Source organism: Strix uralensis, chromosome 18 (genome assembly GCF_047716275.1).
Source record: "Strix uralensis isolate ZFMK-TIS-50842 chromosome 18, bStrUra1, whole genome shotgun sequence".
NCBI lineage: Eukaryota > Metazoa > Chordata > Aves > Strigiformes > Strigidae > Strix > Strix uralensis.
Window position 1 is genome coordinate 5,886,768 of NC_133989.1, and position 18,477 is coordinate 5,905,244.

General features: G+C 47.7%; 1 protein-coding gene across 1 annotated transcript; it reads left to right on the forward strand.

The window, feature by feature from the left end:
* The first annotated feature begins 230 nt into the window (after window positions 1-230).
* On the forward strand, window positions 231-18,116 carry APCDD1L (APC down-regulated 1 like). Its single transcript, XM_074888677.1, has 4 exons — window positions 231-673; window positions 13,221-13,350; window positions 13,935-14,493; window positions 16,968-18,116. The coding sequence occupies exons 1-4, from the start codon at window positions 637-639 to the stop codon at window positions 17,730-17,732; spliced, it is 1,491 nt and encodes a 496-aa protein (XP_074744778.1). The 5' UTR covers window positions 231-636; the 3' UTR covers window positions 17,733-18,116.
* The last annotated feature ends 361 nt before the right edge of the window (window positions 18,117-18,477 follow it).

The window sequence follows — 18,477 nt, forward strand, 5'->3', positions numbered from 1 at the left end:
CCGCGGGGGGCCCTGAGGCCCAGAGCAGCCGCCGCAGTCATGGCGCCCCATGGCCAGGGCGGCCGTCAGGGCCGGTCCCTGAGGGAGAAGTGGCGGTTCCTGAGGGGAAAGTGCCGGTCCCCGAGGCAGGGGTGCCGGCCGCGGTCGGCCGGCGGGGCAGCCGCCTTCTTCCTCCTCCTTCTCCTCCTCCCCCGCGTGTGCGATGCGCGGCCGCATGTGGGGCGCAGGCGGCGGAGTCTCCACCTCTTCTGGCAACTTGAACCTGTGGCTGCCAAGCTCCATTAAAGCTATCAGCAGCCGGGGGGACGCGCTCCACAGCGAAGGCGGGGTGGGTTGTGGTGGGTTTTTTTAAAAATACGTATTTCACACACACACACACACACCCCACACCACACCCCCCCCCCGGCCCCTTCGCGAGGCTTGGGGCTGAGCAGGACGAGCGCTCCGGAGCCTGCCCCGCCGCGCTCAGCCTCCCGCCGGCGGGCTGAAGCCGGGGTCCCGCCGCCGCGGGCACCGGAGCGCCGGAGGCGGCCCATGGCTGCGCCGCCGGGCGCCGCGCCCCGCTGAGCTCCGCGGGCACCGGCGGTGATCGCGCTTCTCCTGCCGCCGGCTCGGCGAGGAAACAGAGCGGCCACCATGGTCCGGTGCTGGTGGCTCGCCGGGCTGCTCGTAGGTAGGTGGCACCGGCGGTCGCTGCCACTCTGGGGCGGGTGGAGGGGACGGGGAGCGGGTGCCGGAGTCGGGGTCGTCCCTTTGGGGGGCTCCCCGCCACCTCCCTCTCGCCCCGGGCGCTGCGAAGGGGCAGGACGGGGCAGGAGATTGCTAGGAGGGTGTAAGGAATTAGGGTGTAAGGGGATCGTACGGAGAGTGCAAAGAAGTAGCAAGGAGGGTGCAAAGAAGTAGCAAGGAGTGTGCAAGAAGTATGCAAGGAGAGTGCGAGAAATGTGCGAAGAGCGTGCAAAGAAATAGTAAGGAGGGTGCAAGAGGTCTGCAAGGAGTGGGCGAAGAGGGTGCGAGAAGATTGCAAGGAGGGCGCAAGGAAGTTGCAAGGCGGGTCTCCGTGGGGCCGGCTCGGGGTCGGGGGTCCCCCGGGCTGTCCCTGCCGCCCCGGGCCGTGCTGGCGGCGGGGCAGGAGGCACCGGGCTCCCGCAGCTCCGCTCGGATGCCGCCCGGCCCGGGAAGGGTTTCCCCGCCGGGCGCACCCGCGGTGTCCGGCCGGAGAGTCCGCGGAGGAGCCTGGCCATCGCGCTCCGCGGTGCCCTGCACCGTCTGCCGCCGTTTCCCTGGGGAGGGGACGGGCGGGGAGAGCCCCGGAGGGAGCCCGGAGCCCCGGGGGATGCTGCCGAGCTGTGGGGCCGGGGAAGGGGGGGACAGCACTCCCCCCCGAGGGGCTTCCCTCAAGCCTTTCCCGTCCCCCCGCTCCGAGCGGCGTGTGGAGATGCCAGAAGGGCTGGAGGTGCGGTGCTGAGCTGCCCAGGGCGGTGCTGGGCTGGGGCTCAGCCTCTGCCTCCCACCCGAGGCTCCCAGAGTGGTGGGGGTCGCTGTCCCGTCCCCCCTCCACCCCCGAAACCCCGCCGGGCTTCCCCCTCTGTGCCGCTGCAGCTTGCTCCTGTCTGGAGCGCAGAGCACGGTGAGCGCTTGAGCTGAGTTTAGATGCAGGAAGGGCTCAGAGGTGATTCTCAGTGGTGTTTCACTAGGGATTGGGAATTATCTCTGGCAGGATCCAGCACCTGCCCCAGCAAAGGGACAACTTTTCACAAGTAGTCTCCTGCTCCGGGGACGTGCCGCCCGGCTCCGGCTGTGCAGACCCTCAGAGCAGCGCAGGCTGCATCTTTGCGGCTCCCTTTCAGAAAGGCGTCTTTCAGCCCCGCAGTTCTTGGAGCAGCTTCAGAAGAAAAGGTTCTGGCTTAAGAGACCATATGGGAGAACAAAGACAACTGTGCTGTGAAAAAAGTCAAAATGATTTCTGTTTACGACAAGCAGCAGAGCCTGAGGGAGGCTCTTCCATCCTTGGACAGAGTATTTTCTAAGGAAATGCAAGGGAGAGACCCTTGGTTGAGACTGTGCACCCCTGAACTGAAGGGGCAGGTGAAAGGAGGGGTGGGAAAGTGCCCCTGAGGTCCCCGTGCAGTCTGGACACTGGAAATCCAGACACCTGGGTTTCCTCCTGTTTCCCTTCTACCACTTGGTTCACTCATCTGAGGTTTTGGGCAGCAAAATATTACACTGACTTGCCCCTCCAGCTCAGGACTTAGTTTAGTGATCATTGCAACAGAATTCTGTAGGAACAGCTATCAGACATTATTTGTATTAAATGTAAAGGACCAGACTACAGAGAGAAATCCCTAAGCAAGGTACTTTCTGTAGGGATACTTTTCAGTTCTCCTTGTGCAGGGTCTTTATCATACGTTGTTCTCCAAAGATAAGGCTTAACAGGTTAAGAAATATGTATTTTCTTTCTCCGTATATTTTATTAGCTCAAGTTGGTCCGCTCAGAGATCTGTTATATTGCATTATGTAAGATTACTTACTTAAGTCTAATTAGAATACTTCTTTCTTAAAACTTCATATAATTTATTTCAATCCAATCTAATTTAAACCCTGTGCTTCTTCCATCTGATGTCAGTGAGAAAATTTCCATTGATTTCAGTAAGAACAGAAGCTGGATCTTAAAACATACATTTAAATCACTAAGCCGGATCCAGAACTCATTAAAATCAAAGCTGGGTTTGCCAGTGACTTCACTGTGAGCAAAACTGGCATTCTGTATTTTGCATAAAACTGAGCATCAGCTTGAGCATGACACCAGTGCATAATTAGCTGAAAAAGCACTTTAGTTAGGTAACTGAATCTGATTTTGGAGTCTCCTCCAGCAAAGAATCACTCATTCCTGGAAATGTCCCCAGAGACTTGCTGAGTTTTACCTAAGCTTTCATTAAAGTCTTTACATTCCAGTAACACCACGCTGATATTTTTCATGTGTAGCTTCTCCTACATGGCTTTAACAGAAAAGATCTATTCTTGCTTTGAATGTTTATTTTTAAGTTTAAAAATGACAGTGTTGGGGTAAGATAAGATCAGCAGTTGCATTCAATTATGAGATTAGGAAGAGAAACCCATAAATGATAGTAGTACATTCAATATAGATATGTGTGTGTGTATTTACACATGCATATATATTTACTTACTATTAAATTAACATCATTGTCTTTGGTTCAAATATGTGTTTGGGCAGTGTTTACTTAACTGATTTATTTTTACCAAGTTGGTGTTTTTTACTCTTTATTCCTCAAGTTGGCCCAAAAATCAACAACTAATGTATTATCCTGGATCGTGTGAGATGACTCTATTTGTTCTTTCCATAATTATAGGTTAGCCATGTTTCAAAGTGTATGGATATAGATAAAAACAGGGCTAAGATGTAAAAAAAGCACAAGTGAAAAAAATATCCTGTGGTTTCTATATTTTCCCCACAAGCACAAATTGTTGAGTAAGGAGATTTTCAAAAGCCAGAAATTGCTATGAAGAAAACCAAAGCTGGAATCCAATGCTAGGGGAGGCTGCATCTGGCAGAACAAAGTCTGGAAAGAGATTTTGCTTTCAATGGGATCCTGTGTTTCCCCACAACATAGCATATGCCATCTAAAAAGACAATGCTTTCATATGAGCATGAGTTACAATCACTGCTAAAATCAACCTCAAAATTAGGAAGTACCTATACAATGCTGTTACGCAATTCCTTTGGTTTTCTTATTTATTTAATGAGGAATATAAACTATGAAAAAAGATAATTCCTAACTTCATGATTTTAAGATGGTGCATCTCAGATATAATAATACGAAGAAACTGACAGTGAGAATGTGAGAATTTTAATGTGTAACCCTCCTTCTGTAGGCTGAGTGCAGCCAGAAACTGAAAATATGATTCATAGAACAGCTCCTTCTCTACCTAAATTGTGTAAGATCTGAGGGGTAATCTACAATCTGTGGGGTTTTTTCTTTAAGGAGTTAAAAGGTCTCAAGCTCTAAAATGCAAAATTAGGAAAGTTCTGTATTAGGAAAGAAACTGAAGTCTATTTGAAATGCCAAAGCTCCAGAGTGTTAAGTGATAAGAGGGTTGAAATCCATCATTAATTTTGAGTTTTAGTGGGGTGATGGTGTGATAAACATGTCTTTCATACTGATGTTTTTCTCATTTTCAGTGAATAGCTTATTAAATCATCACGGTTTGAATTCAGCTGAAACTGAGAATGCTACAGTGAAGCTCAGCTCCTATGGCACTGTTAGATAGACATTTGGATTAGTGCAGTAACAGCTCTCGACTTACAACTGGTGTGATGATACATAAATCAACAGGAGAAGTCTCACCACTGAGTGTTTGAAGAGATTTGCTTGAATTCAGTTTTTAAAATGATGCTTTAAACTTGAGTGTGTCCCTTCAGTTGATCACTGAAAAAGTCCCCTATGGTTTCTACCGGGTTAATAAGAAACACTGACAAACGTGTGACATTTTGGCCTTGTCTAAGTCAAAAACATAGATCCTTGGAAGAGGGCTTTCACCCTGTCACCCCATACTCTGAGATCAAGGTATACACCAAGCTCCCCACTGAGACAATTGGATTCACCTTGTTCACACTCTTACCAAATCCACAAGTGCTGGACACAGGCAGGTTGTGGTTTTTAAGTATCTCTTCTCCCCTGTTGATACAAAAACACAATGACATGTTATTTTTAAAGCTTTTCAGAGAAGTTTTTTGAGAGACAGAATCATTTTTCCCAGTTAGACTCCCTGGAAAAGACAGATGAAACTATAAATGACAGCAAAGTTTTGCTGCAGAAAGCTCCTAAGTTTTGTTAGTTTTGAGTAGTGCGAGCCCCGTTATTAGATTATGCAGTGTGTAGGTTGAATGTCAACTTTGATTTTAGCATCTGTCGGCAGTGTTTAAGAGAACTGGAACACATCAAAACTTGGCTATGTTGACAGGCAAAACAGTAGACTGAAATTTCAGGCTATCTAGAAACCACACCCAGACCCCAAAACACATGTTAGAAGTAACTTTAATTCTGTGCTTCAGCTGAACAAGTAACCTTTTTCTGTGGTCACTTGTGATTCTAAGTTAAACATGTGTGTGTATTTCTGGTGTGGGCTGTGTATCAATTTACCACCTTTCTGCAGAGCTTTTTTTCTGAGGATACCTTCCGCTACGATTGCTTTTGAATGCCCTTCTCATCCTTGGCTTCGCAGGAGCCAAGTAGCCTCAGACTATTAGATCCTATTAGATCCTATTTTTATTACTATAAACAGTATCCTTGCAGCAGTGCCAAGAATCCTGTTGTGTTAGGTGCTAAATAAGGAGAGAACAAAAGGATCGTTCTTGCTTTAGTGGGTTTATAATCTAATTTCCTGGATTTAGATTTTCACCAGTGACTACTTGACATTGCAGAGTCCTACTGGGATTCCCAGCTGTGTCCAGCAGTTTAGTACCTATTGCAGTCGCTTATGTCTTTATGCACCTAAATGCCTTTGTATATCCAGCCCCTATTTCTAGTCCCATGGAGGCCAGGCAGTGATTTTGATGAGCAGGAAGGCGAACAATGTGCTTTACACAGGACAGCAGCTGTCTCTTGTGGGAGCAGGGAACTGGGATGGCTCCACGGTCGTGGGAGACTGAAACGCCACTCAAGAGTATCCAACCAACTCCCTGCCAAGAGCGGGTTATTCCCTGCTGTACTGATGCTTTTGTTCAGCCCCTCAAAATCCTGCCAAGCAAGTGGACTTCCTCTGCCTGCTAGATTGTGCCTCAAGAAGTTCACCCTGATATATAAGCCACATTTTTTCCTCTCTTCATTCACTCCCAACAGAACCTCTTTATTCACTGCAAGGAATTCCTTCCCTTCCTTGGTGTTTATGCTTTGTGAATATTTATGGACTGTTATCATGTCCATCTTGCCCCAGCCGTCACTCAGTCAGGCTACATGTACTCTGCTCTTTTAGTCTTGCTTCGTAACTCAATCCCTCCCACCCCCTAATCATTTTTTGTTGTTCTACTCTCAACTCCCACCAGTTCTAGTTGCTCATTTTGCTTTGGGTAAATGCTATATTTATGTTAATATTACGTGGTGGGTGGTCCTCTCTGCGCTCATGGTCCATGTGAGTGATTTAGACATTCAAAATGAGGTTGGCATTTCATAGCCAAGCCATGGCCTGATTACTGGTTCCGCTCTTCAAAGCACTCCAGGAAAAAATATGCTTAGCCATCACTATTAAAAATGGCTGCGATAGCCACTAATAAAGTGTCTGTGCAGGGCTTCGAGGGAGTTGCCAAAAACTGCATGGGTGCTCTATACATTCAAAATGACAGTGTGGCATTAATTTCAAAACCGTGTGCTGTATTTTCTAATGAGTTTCCATCTCATCCAAATTAAGGAAGATAGATGCAATATTTCCCATTTGGTATGAATATGAAATTCAGTTAGAATTTAACTGAGTCAGTTAGATTTAACTGAGTCATGATATTGTTCAGCCTAGGACTGAATTGATTTGACTTATTTTTTGAAAATAAATGCTTTCCCCCATGTGTTCTTAGCAATCTCTCACGGTCTGGGTACCCAGAGGATTAGAGATCATCTCACTATGGTCTCACCTATCTCACCAAATTAAAATTTAAACTTTCACTAGTGTTCAAGGAAAAAATCGCTAGCATTGCTCTTCTTTTGGTTTCTTTTGGGTTTTGGTTATATATTTCTCTGTGCCAAACTTATGTGGCAATACCGATCAGAGTTTAACACAAGTCATGATGTGTTAGCATAGCCTGAACCCATTTGCTTTTTTCAGTGCTTGCTGATGCTGAAAAAGGTATGTAGCAATTATCTCATTAGTTCTTACCTCTTCTGATTAACCATCCCTCTTCCTCCAGACTGCCCTGTAGGTTTGTGTGGAGGTAGTGATTTCTCTGATTTTGGCTCACAGCAGGACCCCATTCTCAGCACTCTTGTCCACTTCCCTGGACCCCCCAGGCTGCCCGGTGCGGGGCTGGCAGCAGGATGGGGCTCTGAGCTAAGGGCCAGTTCCCACTGAGCTGACCACAGTGGTTGGGCCAACTGGGGCCATTGGCTATATGGAATTGCTCAGCTGTTCTCCAGTAAATCTTTTGACATTGACCAATTTAGCTGTGGGAAGAGCATAAAACTGCTCTTTCTGAGTCTGCACAGTATCTTCTGGGGGTGGGAGAGAGAAACACAAAGTGTCAGGAGAGCAAGTGTGTGATGAGTAAAGCTCTGTTGTGTCATTGAAAAGCGTGGTGTTTTGATTAACATTAACTGTAGGAGATCTCTTATGAAGATGTACTCACATCCGCCTCTAGTGCTTTTATTTGTCATCGTACATCCTCTGTGCCAACTCTTACATGTCTTGCTTAGTTCACTCCATTTGAGAATATCCCGTATCCCGTTTCTCCTTTGAATCCCTTTGTTCTCTGAATGGACTGTTTACTGTCAGTTTATGGGAATGGGCATTTTCTGAATAGGTGCTGGTGCTGTGTTGGTACAGTCATGGGATCGTGCCTATTTACAGACTCCAGTGAAACTGGGATCAAGCCCTGCAATCCCATTTACAGTGTTAGGCCTGGTTTTCTTCTTTGGGGTAAACAGCCAGGGAGGGCAGTTTTAAGACGCCATTTTGTTTAAATGTAGTTTATACTGAAGAAGATCTTTGAGGTGCAGGAGGTAATACCTTCTCCCCTTCCCTACCACAAACCCCATCTGTCTTGTCATCTGTCGCTGGACTTGACACTTACAGGAGAAATAGATGATTCCATGATTCCAAGAGCAAAATATTTACATCTCTAGTGCCTTAAATACCTCAAGTCAACTCACCACAAGTGCCTCACTATTTTAATTGTGGACATGAGACAAATTAGGCAATGATCACAGCCTCCAAATAAAGCTAGGCTAAAGCTATAGAATATGGTGTCTGAACCTGTTTGCCAATGTGTTGAAGGTATGCGGTAAAAGTATGTTTTGAAAATTTCACTAAAATCCTGAGCTGGTTGGGAATTTTGAGTCAGCTGAGTTGCCTCTTAGAATCTGCAGAATTTCGTATATGATTCTGCACTGTTACGCACAGGAAACTCAAGGTGATGCTCTGCAATGATAGCTAACAGGTAATACGTTTATTGTGCCATCCTTAAAAGAGTAACTGAGGAATGTCTAGTGAATTTGAAACATTTTACAAATAGCATGAACTGAGCATCAGACTGGTGAAACAGCTATATGTAATTATACCCGTTTTACAGACAAATAAGAGAAGGGATGAATAATAGAAATACTTTTCCAGAAGCCAAACAGTATTCCAGTGAAAGCACTGGCATCCTCCCTCAACCACTTGACCACATTCTGGCTTCAAATCAGGGAGGCATTACTAATCAGGAAAAATGCTCATGCACTGGCTTAATTTCAAGCACATGCTTAAGTTTCACTGAAACCAATTGGACTTAAGCATTTGCTTAAGTCCTGTTCTGAACTGGGTTCAGTTTGCAGATAGGCAAAAGGAAAAGTTCTGCTATGATACAGTTTTCCACCCCCAGTGGGTTATATTTAAGTTTTATAACTTTATAATATTATGATATAAAATGTATTGTTCTCTGGGGAATGCCTTATTCTGAGTGAATTAAAAGCACCACTGACTTAATCTCCACACAAATGCAAGAAAAATTGGTTTGCTAAACACAAACATTTGCTTTTAAAAGAATGCTTATTCCTTTAGTGGCTAACCCAAAATCCATTCTGTGTGTTCTCAGGAGAGAAAAATGCTAAAGAAACACTATTTTGCTCTGTTAACAAAGTCTGTGTGGATAAGTATAATTCTCTAATATATCGATATGTTTCTTATCGTCCATGTCATTCCAGTCTGAACATTCCTCAGAAAATATCAAAGGTTTTATGTCATCTCTAAATGAAGAAATGTGTAATGCTCCATGACTTCAGGCACTGATCTTATCCCTGTGAATGGGTGACTAACTGAAACATTAGAATTATAAATGGGAATAATAAATTCTGGCCATAGGAAGCAATAACATGTAACAGATTAAGCAATCTAGCTCTGGAGAAGAGTTGATCTACAGTAACTAATTTGGTGCAAACTGTAATGTATGCATTTTCTCTTCTATTTATAAGGAAACACATGTGTGACTCCACTTTGCTTTTTTTCGAAGTCAATCTGCTTGGAGGAACACAAACAAGATTTGTTTCCAACAAGGCCTATTACAGTATTTCTCTCCTGGTTGGTATTTTTTTCCTTTAAAAGTGGGAAGTGGGTCTGAATCTGGACCATTCAGCAGTTACGTAGCACAACCCCACTGGCAGGCTCTCATTTTCAGGCTTGGCCATTGCCTAGGAATCTTCCGTCTTCATTTCACCAACAATTTACTTTGCGGAGCATTTCCAGTTCTGCCTTTCTAACATTTAATGCTGTGGGTCTGATTTTTCTGAAAGTCGCTTATACAGATGAGTGCATGGAATAGTTTGTCAGTATTTGCCACTGCTGTTGTCTTGAGGTTTGATCCAGTTTCTGCTGATTGCAGTGATCGGCCGCCGTTCCCAGTTACTGGCATTCCAAAGTGCCTGAGTGCTTGTGCAGCCCCATTGCTCGGAGACTTTGGGCCAGTACTTTGGATGCAGCACACACCGGAAAGCTGGAAAAAGATACTGTTTTGTCTAGCTGCCGTACTGAGGAGCTCTCTGGAAACGCTTGTGGTTAATCGATACAGACAGTCGGGATAACGAGTGAGTGGAAGAGATCACAGTTGGGGATTTTTTTAGATTTTCCAATGAATGAGTATTTTTGTCTTGAAGATGAATTGTGAATAATTCCTTCCTCATGCCCAAGAACTCGATAAAGCAGTTAATTTGTGTCTCTCTTAAGATGGAGATAGGAGCTGCTCTGATGTGCTTCACCAGAGGCTGAGTAACAGAGTGACATATGAGTGACAGCCACTTTATGCTGCTCTTGGAATAGGGATGTGCCCTAACTACAGATTTTAGGTCTGGAAGTGAACTTTTCCAGTTTGAAAGGATGTTTGTATCTGGTGGGGCTGGGCTGGCATATTTGAGAGAGAAAAGCAGAAACAAAATTTGAACACAAGCCAATAGCTTTTGGTTTGAGGATGCATCCAGCTTGGAGTCTTGTGTACACTTAAGTAAGACAAAATCCCTAGGAATTCCCATCATGTCAAATATTTACATTCTGGAGGCTTTTTCTTTTTCTTTTTTTCCCATGGAGTTTGATCCTTATTATAAAAATTCCCTTTTCTGTTGAATGTGTCAAAACGTAGTGATCGCATTGCCAAAGTGTCTGTGCTCTCAAACAATGTAGACTTTTAGTGTTTCTGCCAAAAGTAGCGCTAAGGGTTCAGTCAAATATTGAAGCTTCTGCTGCAATAAACACACGCAGTGCGCAGTTAGCGAGCTGAGAATGGGGCTGTATTCTGTGCTGTTATTTCAGTATAGCTATAGACTACACCGATACCTCTAGAGTCTTTCTGTGGTTATGAGCAAGAGCAAATCTGACCTGTATAGTCCATTTTCTCTAATAAAAATACAGTTATTTTTTAGTTTACCGTATTCTCTAGGATAATGATCTTATGTTTGTCTTAAGTGTAATTCAGTTTGGCCTGTCCTTGTACTGATGGGTCTCCAAAAGCTTTGCCAGTAATTAGGCCTCTTGATGGTCAGATGAAACTTGGCATATTCTGCAAGTGAGTAAGAAAAGACCTGGGAGTAAGGAGCACACGGGAGTAAATTTGCCTAAGGCCACAGAGCAAAATCATGGCAGAACTGGAATGAGGACACAGAGCCCCAACTCCTGATGGGCCCTACTAAATGGGCACCCATGGGGCAGCCTGTGTGGATGCTGTAGCTGCCAAATGAAAGGTTTAACTAATAGCAATGGGGTTTGTCATCCAGTATTTTCCCATTTTCACATGAAGACTCAAGGAACTGCTCTTTTAGGAAGCACTAGTGCAAGCAATTGTGAAGGAGCTGGCTATGCCTGCACACCACATCCAGCTCTTAAAGATGATAAAAACAGTACAATTGTGAGTCTGCTCCAAAAAAGAGCCCCTAACACTAATAATGAGTCTTTCCAGCTAGTTTATGCACTCCAGTGCATAATGAGGTAACAGAAAATCCGAGGCCAGTTTCACTGGCCTTTGGGTAGGTAGGCTGCTTCTGTTGTTGCTCTCCTGCTTCGCTGGGGGCTTCATTTTCCATGTGCTTATTCCCTTTGTGGTAGTTTCAGGGTTTGCGTGTTTAAATCTACAAAATACACTTCAGGGACCCTGTTACCGTGACATGTAAAACCTTTGCAAATGGCAGTGCCATAGTGAAGTGACTGAATTTGTCCATCAGACATATGTCTTAAGTTGTATGTTACTAGATTAGTAATGAAATACTGTTTGAGTGGGAATCTCTCTGCTTTGCCACATGTTCAGGAGCCTCTGAATTGCACAGCAGATGTTTCATTACCGAATTCCCATTTAACTTGGTCTAGGGCTTATATTTGTGGCAAACTTGGATGCAGAAGATTTGTAACTGGGATTTAACCCTCTGTGTGTGTGTAGGATGTGTTGATGCCACGGATGAGAGGCTCCTGTCTTAGAATAAATTGGCTATGGGAATCGGGGGAGCCTCCCTGGTAGACCCCAGCTGTGAATCTCACCCTGAGTGTTTATATTTGTGTTATATCCTGAGCCTCTGAGCCAGGGAATGTTGCTGACGTTGCTGAGCAGCTCGTCGTCTTGCCCATGCTTTGCAGCAGATCCATATGCGCGAGCTTCATCTGCAAACATTTCTTGTTAGGGGGGTGATTGCACTCTCCAAGCCGGGCTTGGGCGCTTCACAATCTCACTTGTCACTTCTCTCACGTGCAGCCAGATGGTTTGGGTTTCTCTTTCCAGTGAAGGGTCTGGTTTAGGCCAATCTCCCTGTAAAGATCACTGGATGGTTCAGGTTATAGAGAAGTATGTTATGTGGCACGCAGGGACTAAGACGAGCAGTTGTGACTCTGTATCTCGATCTCCTTGACTGAGGCACAGGGTGTGCAAACGTTTAGCATCCTCCCTCTGTGGGAACGTATAAATGTTAGATCTTTCTTTCCAGCTGATAGGCAGGCTGGAAAGCAACCTGTGTCCTAACTGTCGGTATGTAGTGAGTAAAAGTTGGCTTGAAAATTTCCAGCACACTACTAGGTAAATTGTAAAGCACAGCTAGAGCGAGCGAACCCCGGCTGGGCTCATAACCCCCGGCAGGCCTGGCCCGGGCCAAGCACCGCCAGGCCGAGGGGCCGGGCTCTGCCAGACCCGGCAGCTGTACGAAAGCAGAAAATCGGTGGGGTTTCAGGAGGAGCTTCACTGAGAGCTCATTTCGTGGTGTTAGGAAGAGGTAAATCCCAAGTTTCTTGCTGAAGCAAACTCACGATGAGTGCAACAGACGTTTGCTTAAGTAAAGAGTGAATAATATATAGGAATATATGTACATATATATGTGTGCATGCAAAGGTCTTCAGGATTTAGCTGAGTGTTCACACATTCCCTAAGCCAATAACATCCGTTGTTATGGGAAATGAGGTAAGTGACAGAATTACTGTCCTTATGGCGGGCGACAGGCGAGTCTAATGTTCCCATGCTGTAATTCCCTGTTTCAGTTACTGCTTCAACAATAGCTTGAGAGAGAAGAGAGAACATGAACAAAGAGCACTCAGTTTTATTTGAAGATTTCATCTAAAAAATAGTTGGATTCAGATGAAACTCAAGTTGGAAAGCAGTAAAATAAAAAAAGCTGTATCCTTCAGTCAGAGTTTGCTGCTTAGCCTGCCCACGGCGGGTTTCCCCCTCTAGCCAGCTCCTCTAGTTCATGCTGCCAGAGGAGTTGGAAATGGCGTTGGTGGTGTTTTTGGTGTCGATGCAGCCGTCAGGACACGCAGGTGCCGAGCCCAGGGCAGGGTCCGAGCTGTCCCTGCGGGTACCCGGCCGCGCTCCTCGTTCCTTCGGGCCTGGCAGCGCAGCTCTCCGCGGGGGAGCTCTCGGGGCGCGTAACCCCTCTCGCAGCCGGTGCCGGCCCCTAGCGGGGTCCCCCCTGCCCTCCCCCTCGAAACCCGCTGGCGGGGGTGGAGTGCTGACAGCCCTCCCCCCCCGCCCCCCTTTCTCTCCCCCCCACCCCGCGCAGCCTGCGCGGCCGCGGAGCCGCCGCTGCGCTGGGAGCCGCGGTGCCGGCAGCAGCTCCGCCACCTGCAGGACGGCGCCAGGATCGCGGCGCGGCTGCCGCCCCGCCTGGAGGGGCGCTGGGTCTCCACCGGGTAAGGCACCCCAACCCCCCCCGGGAACTCACCCCCAGAGCCCCCCCCGAGTCACCCCCCTCCAGCCCCTCTGCACTGCTCCCGAACCCCCACCCCGAGCTGCCCGGCTGGGCTTGGCGGCACGGAGAAAGCAAGCAGCTGAGCTGCAAAAAGCCTGTTCCCTTCTCCCACCCCTCCCCAAACACCCACCCCCGGCTGGAGGGAGGCCTGAGGGCCCCCCACCCCTGGGTGCCCTTAGAGCCTCTTGCCTCTCACCCCCGTTAGGGCGCAGCTGATGAGCACACCCGGCTCCAAAGGGCAGAGCAGCCCTGACCCTCCCTGCCCCTGGCACTCCTCTGCTCCCTGGCCATGTGGCACAAAGCCCGAGATCCTCTATTCCGCGCTGTCACATTTTGGTAGCAGATGCCCAGATCTTAAAATCACCCAAGGGTGGCCACCGGGTGTGGGAGGCCGTTGCCCACAATGCTGCTCCCACCCGTGCTCACCCCTCTCCTCCCACACCCCGGGTGCCCCTGGGGAGGGATTTCACCCTGTGCACCCCCAGCTGGGTGCTGCGGGTGGCTCAGGACTGCCTTCCTCCCCAGGTGTGAGGTGCGGCCGGGACCCGAGTTCCTCACCCGATCCTACCTCTTCTACGCCAACCGCCTCTTCAAGGCTTACCAGTTCTACTACTGGGACCCCTCCTGCCGCGACCCCTCCTACTCGCTGGTCATCAAGGGCAAGCTCCGGCTGCGCCAGGCCTCCTGGATCACCCGCGGGGCCACTGAGGCCGACTACCACCTCCACAAAGTCGGCATCGTTTTCCACAGCCAGAAAGCCATGCGGGAGGTGGCCTCCTGGATCAACCAGACCTCCGGTGACGGCTGCAGCGGGTTCCTGCCCCCGGGCCGCACCTGGGCTCCCGGAGCCCTCTATGAACTGCTGAGCGCCAAGACCGAGCGCGACTGCACCGCCGCCTTGGGCTTTGCCATGCATGAGCTCAGCCTGGTGCGGGTGGAGAAGCATTACCAGCCCTTGCTGCAGCCACAGCAGAGCGGGAGCCGGCTGGTGGAGGAGCTGTACCTGGGGGACATTCACACGGAGTGGGTGGAAAGGCTCCACTACCGCCCGACCGGTTATCAGCGACCTATGCAGAGCGCCGTGGTAAGGACGATGCCTTTACGTGGTCCCCTCATTGGTTCACGGGCTTTGCCAAGCATTTGTTATTCCTTCCTGTTAAAATACCGCCTGCCTGCACGTAGCCCCCTTCTGTCCTAAGGACACGTGGGTGAGGAGCTGCGAGGCTGGAGGTGGGGGTTCCCAGGGTGCTGCCTGGGTGCTCCACCACACGTGGGGTTCACCCTCTCCCTTACCGAGAGAGCGGGACCAGGGTGGGTGAAAGCTCAGCAAAACCAGCATCAGAAACAAGCCTGGGTTGGCCTGGGCCTGGAGTTAATGGCTTTTCTTTGGCTCTGTGTTTTCCTAGGAAATGCAGGTTCCTAGTTTCCTGTACCAAAGGCAGTGAAAGCATCGGGCTGCACGTCATTAGAGACTGCCTGCTCTGTCGTTTGTCTTCCTCCCCTCGCTTTCGCTCTTTGTCGTGTTCTCCAGGTTGAGAGAGGAGTGAGGAAGCAACATCTGCCATTAAATCATTAGTCCTCGGTGTAATGCCATTAGAAGAGGAAGTTGCCCTGAATACAATTATGTTAGTACACAGAAATCAAACTTCCATTTTGACATAAATAAAACTGAGCAGGAGATTTGGTTGCTTTATATTTTATTTGATGTTTTATTTTATTTTGCAGCACGTTAGTTTATTTCCAGGAAAGCACATTTTTATCTGAATCATAGCTAAGCAATTCAGAAGTGATTGAACAGTGAGATGGCGTGAAAAAAACACTCTGAACTTTACCAGATAGAACTGAATTAACTGAAAAAAAATATTTGGGGGGCAACATATCCCCACACCCCAAACTATACCAACTGAACTCTGAAAAACACAGAGCAACCCCCCCCCCCCCCCCCCCTTGAAAGTAACATTCTCAAATTGGTTAAACTTGTGTTATCTTGGGCCAAAACCATATATATGAGCAAAACCAGATGGTAAACATAAACACTTTAAAAAGTTAATTTAAAACCAAACCTGAAGATACTGAAATTCACTCTCTGAATATAGCACTGTAATTAATCAGCTAACAGCTCTCCAATGGACCAGCACATGATGTCACCACTTGGCGATAATTAGAAGCTGCCATACATTAGAAATAACTTCACACGACTGGTTTAAGCAAGTAAGATTTTGGCTCCATGTCTATAGTGATAATTTTATTGGGCACAGGATTTTTCTTTTTTTTTTTTCTGAACAAACATCCATTTGCCTGTGCTAGTGAGTTACACAGCTATGTTAGGAATTATTTTTTAACCCTCTATGAAAATACCACTATTTTTCCCTTAAATTTATATCTGTTTTAAAGAAACCCATTCTCCCCAAATTACCTTTCATTATCAAAGAATTTCCTGTCTAAGGAGAGCATATATGTTTGCCAACTTCTGGGATTATTTAGCCATAATGTACTGTGTACTGTCAGCACTCATTAACGTGACAGTAGCAGTAAAGCAAGCTGAAAATGACTAAATTACAGTAGACTCCAATCAACTTGCATGTAAATTACCCACCCTACAGTTAACTACTGAGTTGTTTAACCTTGTTGCATACGACAGTTCAGTAAAGATTAGCTCGTGTTCTAGAATACGATACAACATTCAAACCCTGGTTATTTAAAAATAAATCAGTTGTGATATATGGACTATAAGAAAAAGTTCCAAGCTACACAAAAAACCCTCCTGGCACTGGGTCAGCTGCAGGACTGGTTTGACTCAGAGCTCTGCATGAAGCACAGGCAGAGAAGCAAAGGTCAGGCCCTTGTTTTGCAGTAGGTCCTTTTCTTCTCGGTCTGCGGTGCGGTGCCCGTGCCGGCTGCTTGGCAAACCCCTGCCTCCCTCCCTGCCCGCCTCACCTCCTGCCCCACGGCAACCTGCACACGCAGCCGTGGGACCGTGGGCACGGGCTCTGTACAGCCGCTGTAGGGAGGGGGCGAGGGGGAAGCAGAAGGTGCTTTTGGCTCTCCTGGAGGGGCTGCCAGCAGCACGGTGCAGTACAGCCACAGAGGTTGCACAGCCTTTTCGATTGCCAGAAAGAACGTGTTGTTTCTTCTGAACCGGTGCAGAAATGCGCCGGTGCAGCTGACATCTCCCAGCGCCCATCATCCTCACCCATGGGTGTGTGCAGCAGCTTGCAGTGGAAAACTTGGGGAGGAACAACCTGAATGGCCGGAGGGAGCATCCCCTGCCCTTACAGCAGCTGTGCCCTTGCCCTGTCCTCCTGCCCGCAGCCTGTCCTCAGTGGCCCTGGCACAGGGCAGAGCCCAGCCTCCGAGCACAGACCTCTCTGTTCCTTCCCAGTGGACCAGAATAGCAAAGAGCCAGGGCAGCGCTTTATCTCACTTAATCTGCATGGCTGTCTTGGGCCAAGTTCATTGCCGTTGAATGCCCTGGCGTGGGAGTTCAAGCTTTTTAAATATTCTGACAGGCTTTTTTGCTTATCAGTTTACATAAACGTTATTTTTTGTCTTCCACAGCACCATGTGCATCCTTGCCCAGCCTGTGGGATTATATACAGAGCTGATGAGCACCACCCCCCCATACTACCCGTCAGGGCTCAGCTGCCGATGCAGCTCAGCGGCAGCTGGGTGAGCACCCACTGCGAGGTGCGGCCCGCGGTGCTTTTCCTTACCAGGTACTTCATATTCCATGGTAACAACCACACCTGGGAAGGTTATTACTACCACTACTCTGACCCACTCTGCAAACAGCCGACTTTCACCATCTACGCATCTGGGCATTACACCCAAGGCATCCCCTCCTCCAAAGTGAGAGGTGGCACCGAGCTGGCTTTTAAAGTCACCCAGGCTCGGGTGACACCGATGGACCAGGTGACGGTGATGATGCTGAACTCCTCCGAACCTGGAAGCTGCGGGCTGACAAGCTCCTGGAGTGCTGGGGTGGAGCAGGATGTAACACCCACAAATGGATGTTTGGCTCTGGGCATCAGGCTGCCCCACACGGAGTATGAACTGTTCAAAACGGAGCAAGACACGAAAGACCGCAGCCTGCTCTACATTGGCGAAAGGCCCACGGACGGATCCAGTCCCGACAGGCCGGACAAGCGACCCACGTCGTACCAGGCACCTCTGATTCAGTGTGCTGGAGCGTCGGAGGAATTCTCTAACTATGTTAGTCTGAAATACTTGGGAAGCAAGGATGCTAATGGGAATGAAGCACTAAAACCTTTGCCTGTGGCCTTTTTATTGTTTATAGCACTTCTGTTTTTAAGATGGGACTAGTTATCTATTCAGGTCCAGCACAGAATTCAGATAGTCTTGGTGCTAGTGTGATTTTTATATCCTTCAAATGAGCACATCTGGAATCAGTTTTACTCAGATTTGGAAACACTTTTTAAAAACACCCAGCAACAGCGAACTAAGACAAGAAGATATGCCTGACTACATACTGTTTGTCCCGTGGCTTTATTGCCTAATCTCCCCTCTTTGCGTACAAATTTAATGTAGTGACATGGATGCGCTGCACATTGCAATAGATAATTTAGCAATATTGGGGGGGGGGAGCAACATCAATTACAGTTGCTGCTTTGAGCTTTTGACATTGCTAAGATTTAATCAAGAGCTCGATTCAGATGTAATTCAAACATCCGAAGTGTCAGCTGCTGAGTTTCTTTGAGGTTAAGCTCCCTCCCATCATACTCCTTATTGCTGTTCTTGCAAATTTAATCTGCAGAGTCAGGCAGCGATAAACAGTCAGCAAGTGTTCTTGATAAGGGCACAGCTAATCGTGCCTTTCTCAGTTTACAGACATTTTCTGCAGTTTTTGTGTGTATGTACGCACACAAAGATGCAACGTACAATCTTCCACTTAGGTACATACAAAAAGCAGCCCTCACAGAGCATTACCTCGACAGACTGTTATACCTGACCCTGGTCATAAATGAAGATACAGTAAAAGGAAAACGCTCTGTGCATAACCGCTCCAACCTTTCAGCATTCCCTACCTGCAGACACCACCCTTGCTGCA